This window comes from Oncorhynchus masou, chromosome 29, assembly GCF_036934945.1.
Source record: "Oncorhynchus masou masou isolate Uvic2021 chromosome 29, UVic_Omas_1.1, whole genome shotgun sequence".
In the NCBI taxonomy this organism is placed as follows: domain Eukaryota; kingdom Metazoa; phylum Chordata; class Actinopteri; order Salmoniformes; family Salmonidae; genus Oncorhynchus; species Oncorhynchus masou.
Window position 1 is genome coordinate 23,344,458 of NC_088240.1, and position 12,198 is coordinate 23,356,655.

Sequence of the window (12,198 nt, forward strand, 5' to 3'; positions counted from 1 at the left end):
TGGGGTAACTGCCTGTTCAGGGGCAGAACGACAGATTTGTACGGGGATTTGAACTTGCAACCTTCCGGTTACTAGTCCTCCGGTTACTCTCTAACCACTAGGCTACCCTGACGCCCCATAACATAATCACTAGGTAACTACACATGGTTGGTGATATTACTAGTTTAACTAGCTTGTCCTGCGTTGCATATAATCAATGCGGTGCCTGAAATTGTGTCAATTCTCTTGAGTTCAGTGTAAGCAGTCAGGGTATATGCTGCAGTTTGGGTCGCCTGGCTCGTTGCGAACTGTGTGAAGACCATTTCTTCCTAACAAAGACTGTAATTCATTTTCCAGAATTATACGTAATTGTGACATAACATTGAAGGTTGTGCAATGTAACAGCAATATTTAGACTTAGGGTTGCCATCCGTTAGATAAAATATGGAACAGTTCCGTATTTCACTGGAAGAATAAACGTTTGGTTTTTGAAATTTATACTTTCCGGATTTTACCATATTAATCTTGATACTCCCCATCCGGGATCGTGAATAAAGCCTCAGGCTCATTAGCATAACGCAACGTTAACGATTTCTGAAAATCGCAAATAAAATGAAAATAATGCGCCTGCTCTCAATCTTAGCCTTTTCCTAACAACACTGTCGTCTCAGATTTTCAAAATATGCTTTTGAACCATAGCAAATCACTAATTTGTGTAAGAGTATGCTAAGCTAGCTTAGCATTTTGAGTAGCATTTAGCACGCAACATTTTCACAAAAACCAGATAACCAAATAAATAAAATCATTTACCTTTGAAGAGCTTCGGATGTTTTCAATGAGGAGACTCTCAGTTACATAGCAAATGTTCAGTTTTTCCTGAAAGAATCTTTGTGAAGGAGAAATCGCTCCGTTTTGTACATCACATTTGGCTACCGAAACGAACCGAAAATTCAGTCACCAAAACGTCAAACTTTTTCCGAATTAACTCCATAATATCGACCGAAACATGGCAAACGTTGTTTAGAATCAATCCTCAAGGTGTTTTTTCACATATCTCTTCATTGATATGCAGTTCGTGGAAGCCTGCTTTCCCCTCAGAATCGCATGGAAAAATACCAGCAGCTGAAAAAGACGCACCAATTTCGACGGAGGACACCGGGCGGACACCTGGAAAATGTAGTTTCTTATGGTCAATCTTCCAATGATATGCCTACAAATACGTCACAATGCTGCAGACACCTTGGGGAAACGACAGAAAGGGCAGGCTCATTCCTCTCGCATTCACAGCCATATAAGGAGACAATGGAAAACGGAGCCTCAAAAATCCTGCTGGTTTCCTGGTTGCCGTTTCATCTTGGTTTTGCCTGTAGCTCCCGTTCTAGGGCACCCACAGACAATATATTTGCAGTTCTGGAAAATTCAGAGTGTTTTCTTTCCAAAGCTATCAATTATATGCATAGTCGAGCATATTTTTGTGACAAAATATCTTGTTTAAAACGGGAACGTTTTTCATCCAAAAATGAAATTGCGCCCCCAGAGTTTCAAGAGGTTAATGACTAAGGCTTGTATTTCTGTGTGCTTACTATATTACAATTAAGTCTGATTATAGCAGTACTAGGCAGCAGCAGTCTCGTAAGCTTTTATTTAAATTGCACTTTCCTCTGTTTGCCAGCAGCTTTTCGCAATGCTTGAAGCATAGCGCTGTTTGACTTCAAGCCTATCAACTCCCGAGATTAGGCTGGCAATACTATGTTGCCTATAAGAGCATCCAATAGTCAAAGGTTAATGAAATACAAATGTTATAGAGGGAAATAGTCCTATAATTCCTATAATAACTTCAACCTAAAACTTCTTACCTGGGAATATTGGAACCACCAGCTGTCATATGTTCTCATGTTCTGAGCAAGGAACTTAAACATTAGCTTTTTTACATAGCACATATTCCACTTTTACTTTTTAACACTGTTTTTGTATTATTTAAACCAAATTGAACGTGTTTCATTATTTGAGACTTAATAGATTTTTATTTATGTATTATATTAAGTTAAAATAAGTGTTAATTCAGTTTTGTTGTAATTGTAATTTATTATAAATATAAATAATAAATCTGCCGATTTTTAATCGGTATCGGCTTTTTTTGGTCCTTCCAATTATCGGTATCGGCATTGAAAAATCATAATCGGTCGACCCCTAATCTGGACACCATTAACCCAGTAGGTGGTAGGCCAAAAAGGGCCCTCTGAGGGCACAGTTATACATTGACTCCAAAAATGTTATATTGTTGCAAAAACGCTGGACCAAAACATATGAGTAATAGCTGCAGAAGCCTCTCTACATCGGTCACATAGGGTCTAGGTTTGGATACCTTTTACTTAGCCTGGACTTAGTTCAATAGATTTGGTGTAGCAGCTTGACCTGAACAAATGCATGTCTAGCACAAATAGACAATGGATGCACCCTCTCAACAATAATTCCATTCCTCATCTGAGAATTCATTGTTCAGATCATCTTCCCATTTTGTTTTGATGTACTTACAAGTTGCGTACCTGAAGATAATGAAATACATCTAGGAAGATCAATGTTTTTGACTTGTTTGTCAAGTGAGGCAAAATTATTGTTCAGAAAACGATCCAATACATGAACACCTTTACTCTGCCTTACATCAAATTCAATGTCTTCACATGATGGGGGGAACATATGGTTATTGTGTAGGGACATGCTGAGTGAAGCTGAAAATGTTGTCAAATGGATCCATATTCTCATAGGTTGTTTAACGATGGGATTAGATGTGTACCTGGATATCGGCAAAGGTAAGGGTGAACATTAGTGTGTCACAGGCTGATTCTTCCATTTTCACTGTTAGGTTCTAATTCTCAGTGAAACACTCTCTCAAAGCTTAACCAAGTTTATTATTTCCAGAGGATGAATAGGGCTGCATTAGACAAACATTTTCACACAAGCACTGATATTTAACCGTTCCTCATAGGCTGAGTCTCCTCCTACCCATCTGTACAAACATTGTTCTTTACTGCTAGGTAGGACACTAGTGATACGGGCCATAAACCTTTATTTCTCCCTTAAGGTGACCTGACCTCAACCCCCCCTCCATCACCAATCCAAGGCTCCCTCCGCTTATCAATGCCTGCGACATGTAATCGCTTCCCTGCACTCAACACATTCCAAGCTTAGTTGCACACATTATATACCTTCCGACTATAAGCATTAACTTCTGGTGTAGACCCTCTAAACCTCAGCACTCCCTCAGTGACAGGAATAAGTATATTTCCTATTCTCAGAACCCAACAACACCAAAGAGGGATGACTTGAATAATTGAGATTCAACCCAGTACATACTATTTCTGATGTTGGCAGACCAGTTGTAGAACTGTACAATGAATGAGGTAATAACTTGATCTAGAAAGAAAAAACGAACACATTGAAATAGTTGAATAAACCTTGGAAAGACATTCATTTCACCGTATTTATGCTTCCAGATAGTGAAAGGGGAGAAGCGACCAGCACTCAAAGACAAGTTTCGTATGTTATTGTAGCTTTGTAAAGTTTGCCTTTAGGTCTTTAAAGTGGTGGGTAACTGAAACACCCAGATATGTGAATTTGTTTGACCCTTTTGAATAGAAGTGTAGCCAAACTGGTGGATCCATCATGTGGGAGAATACAAAACATTTCACATTTATGCAGATTCAGTTTATACACAGATATTTTCCTCAAGATTTCAAGAGTATTCAAAACCATTAGTGCAGATACAGTTTAATTTGGAAGTTCAAATGTATTTGGCTAAGGTATATGTAAACTCAGTTTTTCACAATTCCAGACATTTAATCCTACTAAACATTCCCTGTCTTAGGTCAGTTAGGATCACCACTTTATTTTAAGAAAGTGAAATGTCAGAATAATAGTAGAGTGATTTATTTCAGCTTTTATTTCATCACATTCCCAGTGGGTCAGAAGATTATACACCCAATTAGTATTTGGTAGCATTGCCATTAAAATGTTTAACTTGGGTCAAATGTTTCGGTAGCCTCCCACAAGCTTCCCACATAAGTTTTGGCCCATTCCTCCTGACAGAGCTGGTGTAACTGAGTCAGATTTGTAGGCCTTCTTGCTCGCACACACTTTTTCAGTTCTGCCCACAAATGTTCTATAGGATTGAGGTCCGGGCTTTGTGATGGCCACTCCAATGCCTTGACTTTGTTGTCCTTAAGCCATTTTGCCACAACTTTGGAAGTATGCTTGGGGTCATTGTCCATTTAGAAGACCCATTTGTGACCAAGCTTTAATATCCTGACTGATGTCTTGAGATGTTGCTTCAATATATCCACATAATTTTCCTTTCCTCATGATGCCATCTGTTTTGTGAAGTGCACCAGTCCCTCCTGCAGCAAATCACCCCCACAACATGATGCTGTGACCCCCGTGCTTCACAGGTGGGATGGTATTCTTTGGCTTGCAAGCCTCCCCCTTTTTCCTCCAAACATAACGATGGTCATTTTGGCCAAACGGTTCTATTTCTTGCTTCATCAGATCAGAGGACATTTCTCCAAAAAGTATGATATTTGTCCCCATGCCATAGTCTGGCTTTTTTTATGGTGGTTTTGGAGCTGTGGCTTCTTCCTTGCTGAGTGGACTTTCAGGTTATGTCAATATAGGACTCGTTTTACTGTGGGCATAGATAATTTTGTACCTGTTTCCTCCAGCATCTTCACAAGGTCCTTTGCTGTTGTTCTGGGACTGATTTGCCCTTTTCGCAACAAAGTATGTTCATCTCTCGGGGACAGAACGCGTCTGTTTCCTGAGTGGTATGGTGGCTGCGTGGTCCCATGGTGTTTATACTTCCGTACTATTGTTTGTACAGTTGGCCGTGATACCTTTAGGCGTTTGGCAATTGCTCCCAAGGATGAACCAGACTTGTGGAGATCTACAATTGTTTTGAGGTCTTGGCTGATTTCTTTTGCTTTTCCCATGAGTTAGAAGTTAGGCCTTGATATACATCCACAGTTACACCTCCAATTGACTCAAATTATATCAATTAGCCTATCAGAAGCTTTTAAAGCCATGACATCATTTTCTGGAATGTTCCATGCTGTTTGAAGGCACAGTCAACTTAGTGTATGAAAACTTCTGACCCGCTGGAATTGTGATGAAATAATCTGTTTGTAAAAAAGGATGTCATTCACAAGGTTGATGTCCTAACCAACTTGCCAAAACTATAGTTTGTAAACAAGAATTTTGTGGAGTGGTTGAAAAACAATGCAGTCTTAACACCCCCCCCCCCAAATAAAAGTAAGAATAACCAATAATTAAAGAGCAGCAGTAGATAACAATATACAGGGGGTACTGTTAAGACTGCATTGTTGGTTAAGGGCTTGTAAGTAAGCATTTCAATAAGGCTTTACCAGTTGTATTCGGCGCATGTGAGAAATAAAATGTGATTTGTACACCAGTCACTGATTCAGTCAGGTTATGAGTCAATGTGCAGAGGCACTAGTGTCGAGGTAATTATGTTACTACAATGTTGTTCAGACGCTATCACTGTTTGTATACGTGATAGTTATTGTTACCCCAGGAATTGGTATTATTAACTTAGATAACTGCTAAATTAATATTTTACAGATCTGGTACTGAAGTATACTGAACAAAAATATAAATCCAACATGCAACAATTTCCAAGATTTAATGAGTTACAGTTCATATAAGGAAATCAGTCAATTGAAATAAATGTATTAGGCCCTAATATGTAGATTTCACATGACTAGGCAGGAGTGCAGCCATAGGTGAGCCTTGGAGGGCAAAAGGCCCAACCACCGTGGAGCCAGGCCAGGCCCGGCAAATCAGAATCAGTTTCCCCCACAAGGGCTTTATTATAGACAGAAATTCTCCTCCACAGAGTTTAATGGCTGTGATAGGAGAGAACTGAGGACGGATCAATGACATTGTAGTTACTCCACAATACTATCCTAATTGAAAGAGTGAAAAGAAGGAAGCCTGTACAGAATATACAGTGGGGCAAAAAAGTATTTAGTCAGCCACCAATTGTGCAAGCTCTCCAACTTAAAGATGAGAGGCCTGTAATTTTCATCATAGGTACACTTCAACTATGACAGACAAAATGAGTGGGAAAAATCCAGAAAATCACATTGTAGGATTTTTAATGAATTTATTTGCATATTATGTTGGAAAATAAGTATTTGGTCACCTACAAACAAGCAAGATTTCTGGCTCTCAGACCTGTAACTTCTTCTTTAAGAGGCTCCTCTGTTCTCCACTCTTTACCTGTATTAATGGCACCTGTTTGAACTTGTTATCAGTATAAAAGACACCTGTCCACAACCTCAAGCAGTCACACTCCAAACTCCACTATGGCCAAGACCAAAGAGCTGTCAAAGGACACCAGAAACAAAATTGTAGACCTGCACCAGGCTGGGAAGACTGAATCTGCAATAAGTAAGCAGCTTGGTTTGAAGAAATCAACTGTGGGAGCAATTATTAGGAAATGGAGGTCATACAAGACCACTGATAATCTCCCTCGATCTGGGGCTCCACGCAAGATCTCACTCCGTGGGGTCAAAATGATCACAAGAACGGTGAGCAAAAATCCCAGAACCACACGGGGGGACCTAGTGAATGACCTGCTGAGAGCTGGGACCAAAGTAACAAAGCCTACCATCAGTAACACACGACGCCGCCAGGGACTCAAATCCTGCAGTGCCAGACGTGTCCCCCTGCTTAAGCCAGTACATGTCCAGGCCCGTCTGAAGTTTGCTAGAGAGCATTTGTATGATCCAGAAGACGATTGGGAGAATGTCATATGGTCAGATGAAACCAAAATATAACTTTTTGGTAAAAACTCATCTCGTCGTGTTTGGAGGACAAAGAATGCTGAGTTGCATCCAAAGAACACCATACCCACTGTGAAGCATAGGGGTGGAAACATCATGCTTTTGGGCTGTTTTTCTGCAAAGGGACCAGGACAACTGATCTGTGTAAAGGAAAGAATGAATGGGGCCATGTATCGTGAGATTTTGAGTGAGAACCTCCTTCCATCAGCAAGGGCATTGAAGATGAAACGTGGCTGGGTCTTTCAGCATGACAATGATCCAAAACACACCGCCCGGGCAACGAAGGAGTGGCTTCGTAAGAAGCATTTCAAGGTCTTGGAGTGGCCTAGCCAGTCTCCAGATCTCAACCCCATAGAAAATCTTTGGAGGGAGTTGAAAGTCCGTGTTGCCCAGCAACAGCCCCAAAACATCACTGCTCTAGAGAAAATCTGCATGGAGGAATGGGCCAAAATACCAGCAACAGTGTGTGAAAACCTTGTGAAGACTTACAGAAAATGTTTGACCTCTGTCATTGCCAACAAAGGGTATATAACAAAGTATTGAGAAACTTTTGTTATTGACCAAATACTTATTTTTCTTCTCATTTTGTCTGTCATAGTTGAAGTGTAACTATGATGAAAATTACAGGCCTCTCATCTTTAAGTTGGAGAGCTTGCACAATTGGTGGCTGACTAAATACTTTTTTGCCCCACTGTACACTGGAGTTGCTTACCAAGACGACATTGAATGTTCCTGAGTGGCCTGGTTAAGGTTTTGACTTCAAAATGGTTGTTTAGGGGCCTGAGCGCGCACACTTCATGTGTTGTGAATATATTGGTATGTTTTTCATATTTATTTTTTGCTTAAATTTGAACTCTTAAGTTTTGTTGTACAATTTAAAGGTCAAGTACACTGCATTTCAAATAGCCGGTAATAATCTAATGAATTCAGAGCTTGTGAATTTATACCTCCACAACCATAAGACCCACTGAGGGCACACACTTAATCTGTTGTGAATGTATTGTAATGTTTTTAAAATTGTAACTGCCTTTATTTTGCTGGACCCCAGGAAGAGTATCTGCTGCCATTACAAATACAACCAACTTGACAGAGCATGGAGAATTTTGAAAGAATGTGCAAATATTGTACAATCCAGGTGTGCAAAGACTCACCCAAAGGTGATCTTCTGATATTATCTATCGATTTGAATAGACTTTATTTGGGACTACAGGGGAGGGATAAAACTGGTTGTGCAGTTTGTTATAGGGCCCGTTCTCTACTGATGTGGGGGGAGAGAGACTTCTCCCCGCAAAAGGTAGACAACTGAGAGATGCCATGCATGAAATGTTTTTATGTGTAACAAGACAAGACAGAAAATTAGTGGAAAATAATTAGAAAATAGAACAGAATATGATCAACAGTCAACAGATGCCATACGTAAAATGTTTGTTTCCTATGGGTAAAAAAAACAACTAAAGATTAAGTACATAAAACATAAAATGTGTTCCATTATTTAAAGAATTTGATGCACTGAATAAGGCTACTCTTAAAGCACTTAAAATGAACTTTTAGCAAAATTGAAATTGAATGAAAGTGAGTTTATAATATTATAATTGTTTGCCATTGTTCTTATACCGATTTTAGGAAGAGTAATTGAAATGTCTGATCCCCTTGTAAATACCCTTTTTTCTAATGTGGCCCTTGCCTATCGCCCTTGCCTATAATCAAGGCCCAATATCATTATTTTGTTTGCCATTGTCATCTAAAACTTAAATTTGTATCATTGGCAGTAATCTAGTAAGTATAGGGCCCGAGGCTATTTCTGGCATATAGGTGGAGATCAAATTCATGTTGGCTAGACATCCATTGTCCTGCATACATCTGAGACCTGTGAACTATGCTGTTACCTCTGATGTCCACCAGTTGTCAGTGTCACTCCTCTAATCAGCGTCCTCCATCTACTGCTCACTGGACAATCTCCCTGATAGGTTGTTTGCCTGCTGGTTTTGAAGGAAGAGGAGAGCACGGGAGAGAGAGAGAGAGGACAAACGTAGCCTTATACTGTGTAAATATTCCCCACGGGGTCTATTGAAGTGGTTTAGAGTCTAGAGATATGCTGTACTCGTTTTAACTGGGTGGAGACCAGTGGACAGTTATGTAATGTCAGCACATAAGCTAGGGCTGGGCGATATGGTCTAAAACCATTATCTCACATTTTTTGAAAAGTGTGGGCAATTCACTATATATATATATATATATATATATATATATATATATATATATATATATAGATTTAAAAATATATCTATATTGATTTAAATATATATCTATATTGATTTAAATATATATAGATATAGATAGATAGATTTAAAAATATATCTATATTGATTTAAATATATATCTATATTGATTTAAAAATATATCTATATTGATTTAAAAATATATCTATATATATATATATATTGATTTAAAAATATATCTATATTGATTTAAAAATATATCTATATATTAGCTCTAAATTAGCTTTGCTGTACAATGTAAAGGTCAAATACACTGCATTTAACAGTCAGCAATCAAATTAATTAAGAGCTCGTTTAATCAAAATAGTTGTCATTGCTTTTTTTTCTATCACTGATCTGGCTTTCAGGTCTGTCTATAAAAATGACCTTTTTGTTACAAATGTAACCAGAACCATGCAAAATGCACCTTCACGAATAATGTAGCAGGCATAAACAATCTCTCAAGCACAAGCCCACGTGCTAGTGAGTAGCCAGCTAATATTTTATATTTCAAGTTTAGCCAACTTGGATCTAGGTATAATTTCACAAGCTCTGAATTCAGCTAACAAGGAAAAACAGTTGGACAGAATGTTGTGTTCATAACAATTAATCTCCAACTATTTGAACAGCATGCTAGCCTGTCCACTTTGTTCAGATGTTGAAATCAAGTGGCCTACCTTATTTATCAGAATGAGAACGAGTGGCAAATTCCTTAATTATTTTATGCCTATTTCACATTTATAAAACAGACTTAACATCTAAAATAATCTTTATTTGACTAAAATGCTGCTAGCTATACGTGGTACCTTAATGTGCGCGTGACAAACTAAGCGTTCATTTTCCAGAATGATTGTTCATTGGTAGATCTGTTTTAGTAGCGTCTGCTCTGCTCGAAATTTGAGTAGTTGAAATATAAACAGGGTAGGGATTGAAACGTTAATTTCTCCTCTATTAGTCAAATAATTTCTCCATTTGTTTGTGTCGATATAACCAATTCTGTTGGAGTAAACCTCCAATGCAAATAGCGAGTTGAAACCGTTTGTCAGAGAGGAAGAAGGTACTCTCACCTTTGTTGTGGTAGAGGGAAGGGCTTGGGAGAAATAGGCGAAGCGAGAGGTTTCACTCTTGCCAAAATAAGCCCAATGCGTTTTGATGCGCTTATTTTGAACCTAAGCTTGTTGCATGCCCCTTCTTTGGGACAACAACTCCCGTTGTTAGGGCGGTGACATCATTATATACAGATCTCTGGTGTAAATGGGAACGTGCACAGAAAGAGCAAATGAGACCAGACCAAAAAGACAACATGAGAACAAGCGGACATAAACGCACATAAATACTTAACCCAGATTCTGCAATACAGGCATTTTAGAATATAGTGCAAAAACATTAATTCGGATTAATTCGATATCGCCTAGCCCTACTTTGAGCCCGGGAAACACCTGCAGGGTGACTGTTTTGATTGATTTAAGGATGATTAACCATGACAAAACCACACCCTGGCATCAGTCTGCCTCTGAATGTATGGAACACAATGTATGCCTATTTATGGTAATGATGTAGTGTTGATTTAGATTAAGCTGAGTGAGGATAGACCCTGTGGCTCTGGGTTGAATGAGTCAGCAGGCTTAGGGACTAGAGAGAATGAGAGCAAGAGGGTGTGTGGGGTGACTCACAGGTGGCATATTATATGGCCATTTTATTAGGAAGTGCTTTTCTGTGGTGAAACGGTGTGTAGCCTACACACAGGAACAACCATTTTGTTTTGCTCTACCCTCCCCTTTGGCCGAGTCACTGGTCCAGCCCTTGCCTAACCCAAAACCCCTCATACATCAACACATACACACTATTTGTGTATTATACAGACATATTTACTGTAAACCTATGGGAAATTCCATGGCAATGGAATTACGCTGAAACTCTTTTTCACTTTAAAATGTATACCAACAACCATTGATTTCAAAGTTTAACAAACCATACAACTCTATGCACAAGGAACACTTAATAATTTTCACTGAAAATTTTTCAAAAACACATTTACACGAATAACTGTGCAGATATACATTCTGTTACAGAATGAAACAGATTTTACAATCATTCTTCCAGTAAATGTGTTTTTGTGAAATTTTCTGTAGAAATTGTTAATAGATTTGTTAGACTTTGAAATCATGTTTTACCCTTATAAAGTGAAAAATCTGAGTCTGCATAATTTCGTTGTTCGGAAGTGGCTTGTGGCACAGTCGCACAATTGTAGATCCGTGTGTGTACTGTACTATATGTTCATCTATTTGTCTCCCTCTCTTTTTTTCCATGTTCTCTGCTGACCTGCCCTTTCGCTACCCATCTGTAGGTAAGAGTTCTCTTCCTCTGCCATTACATTAAACTGTGAAGTGTGTTAAATGTTAATTTAAGACTCCACTTTGACCACTTGACAGCGTTGACCAGTAATGGCATCAGATGGTGGACCCCAAATGGCCCCAGGCCCCATGTATTTACTGACTACTGCAGGCCTCTGGCTAAAGCATTCTAACTGTTCTGCAGGGATGCGTTGCTGTAAAAGGGGGCTGTCCTTTCAACGCTCAGTAAGAGTCACAGCTGACCGGTTCAAACCGGTCGCATCCACCCACACACAGCTACTCTCCATCCCTTCTAGCTTTTTCTTCCTTGTTATTCTCTCTTTCTCTGTCCCTCTGGCCTCTGCTTTCTCAATATCATAATATATAAACACTCATATGAGCACAGCAGCTACATTGGCCTCAACAGTAGTAGATAGGCTGTAGGTTGTATCTGTGAGTGTGTTACAACTCAGGACAGAGGACACAGGCCAGTGTCTTGAGTTAATTAGCAAAGAAATACCTTTTTGTGGTTTTCTGTGAAAGTAGAAGCATACCGGTAGATGGACTCATTCTCTCTATCTGTTAGTGGTCCATAAATACACACTCGAGGTAAATATACAGTTGAAGTCGGAAGTTTACACACACCTTAGCCAAATGCATTTAAACTCCGTTTTTCACAATTCCTGACATTTAATCCTAGTACAAATTCCCTGTCTTAAGTCAGTTGGGATCACCACTTTATTTTAGAATGTGAAATATCAGAATAATAGC

General features: G+C 39.0%; 1 protein-coding gene across 5 annotated transcripts in view; it reads left to right on the forward strand.

The window, feature by feature from the left end:
* LOC135519211 (TSC22 domain family protein 1-like) overlaps positions 1–12,198 on the forward strand; it is a 69,635-nt gene that overhangs the window by 25,437 nt on the left and 32,000 nt on the right. Inside the window, exon 2 of one of the 5 annotated variants that reach the window (XM_064944313.1) lies at positions 11,633–11,655. The exons of 3 other annotated variants lie outside the window; for them this stretch is intronic. In XM_064944313.1, coding sequence (XP_064800385.1) covers positions 11,633–11,648 — 16 coding nt within the window. In that variant the 3' untranslated portion in view covers positions 11,649–11,655. Of the gene's footprint in view, positions 1–11,441; positions 11,566–11,632; positions 11,656–12,198 lie in introns of those variants that run through there. One more of the 5 variants, XM_064944314.1, reaches the window with a different exon arrangement.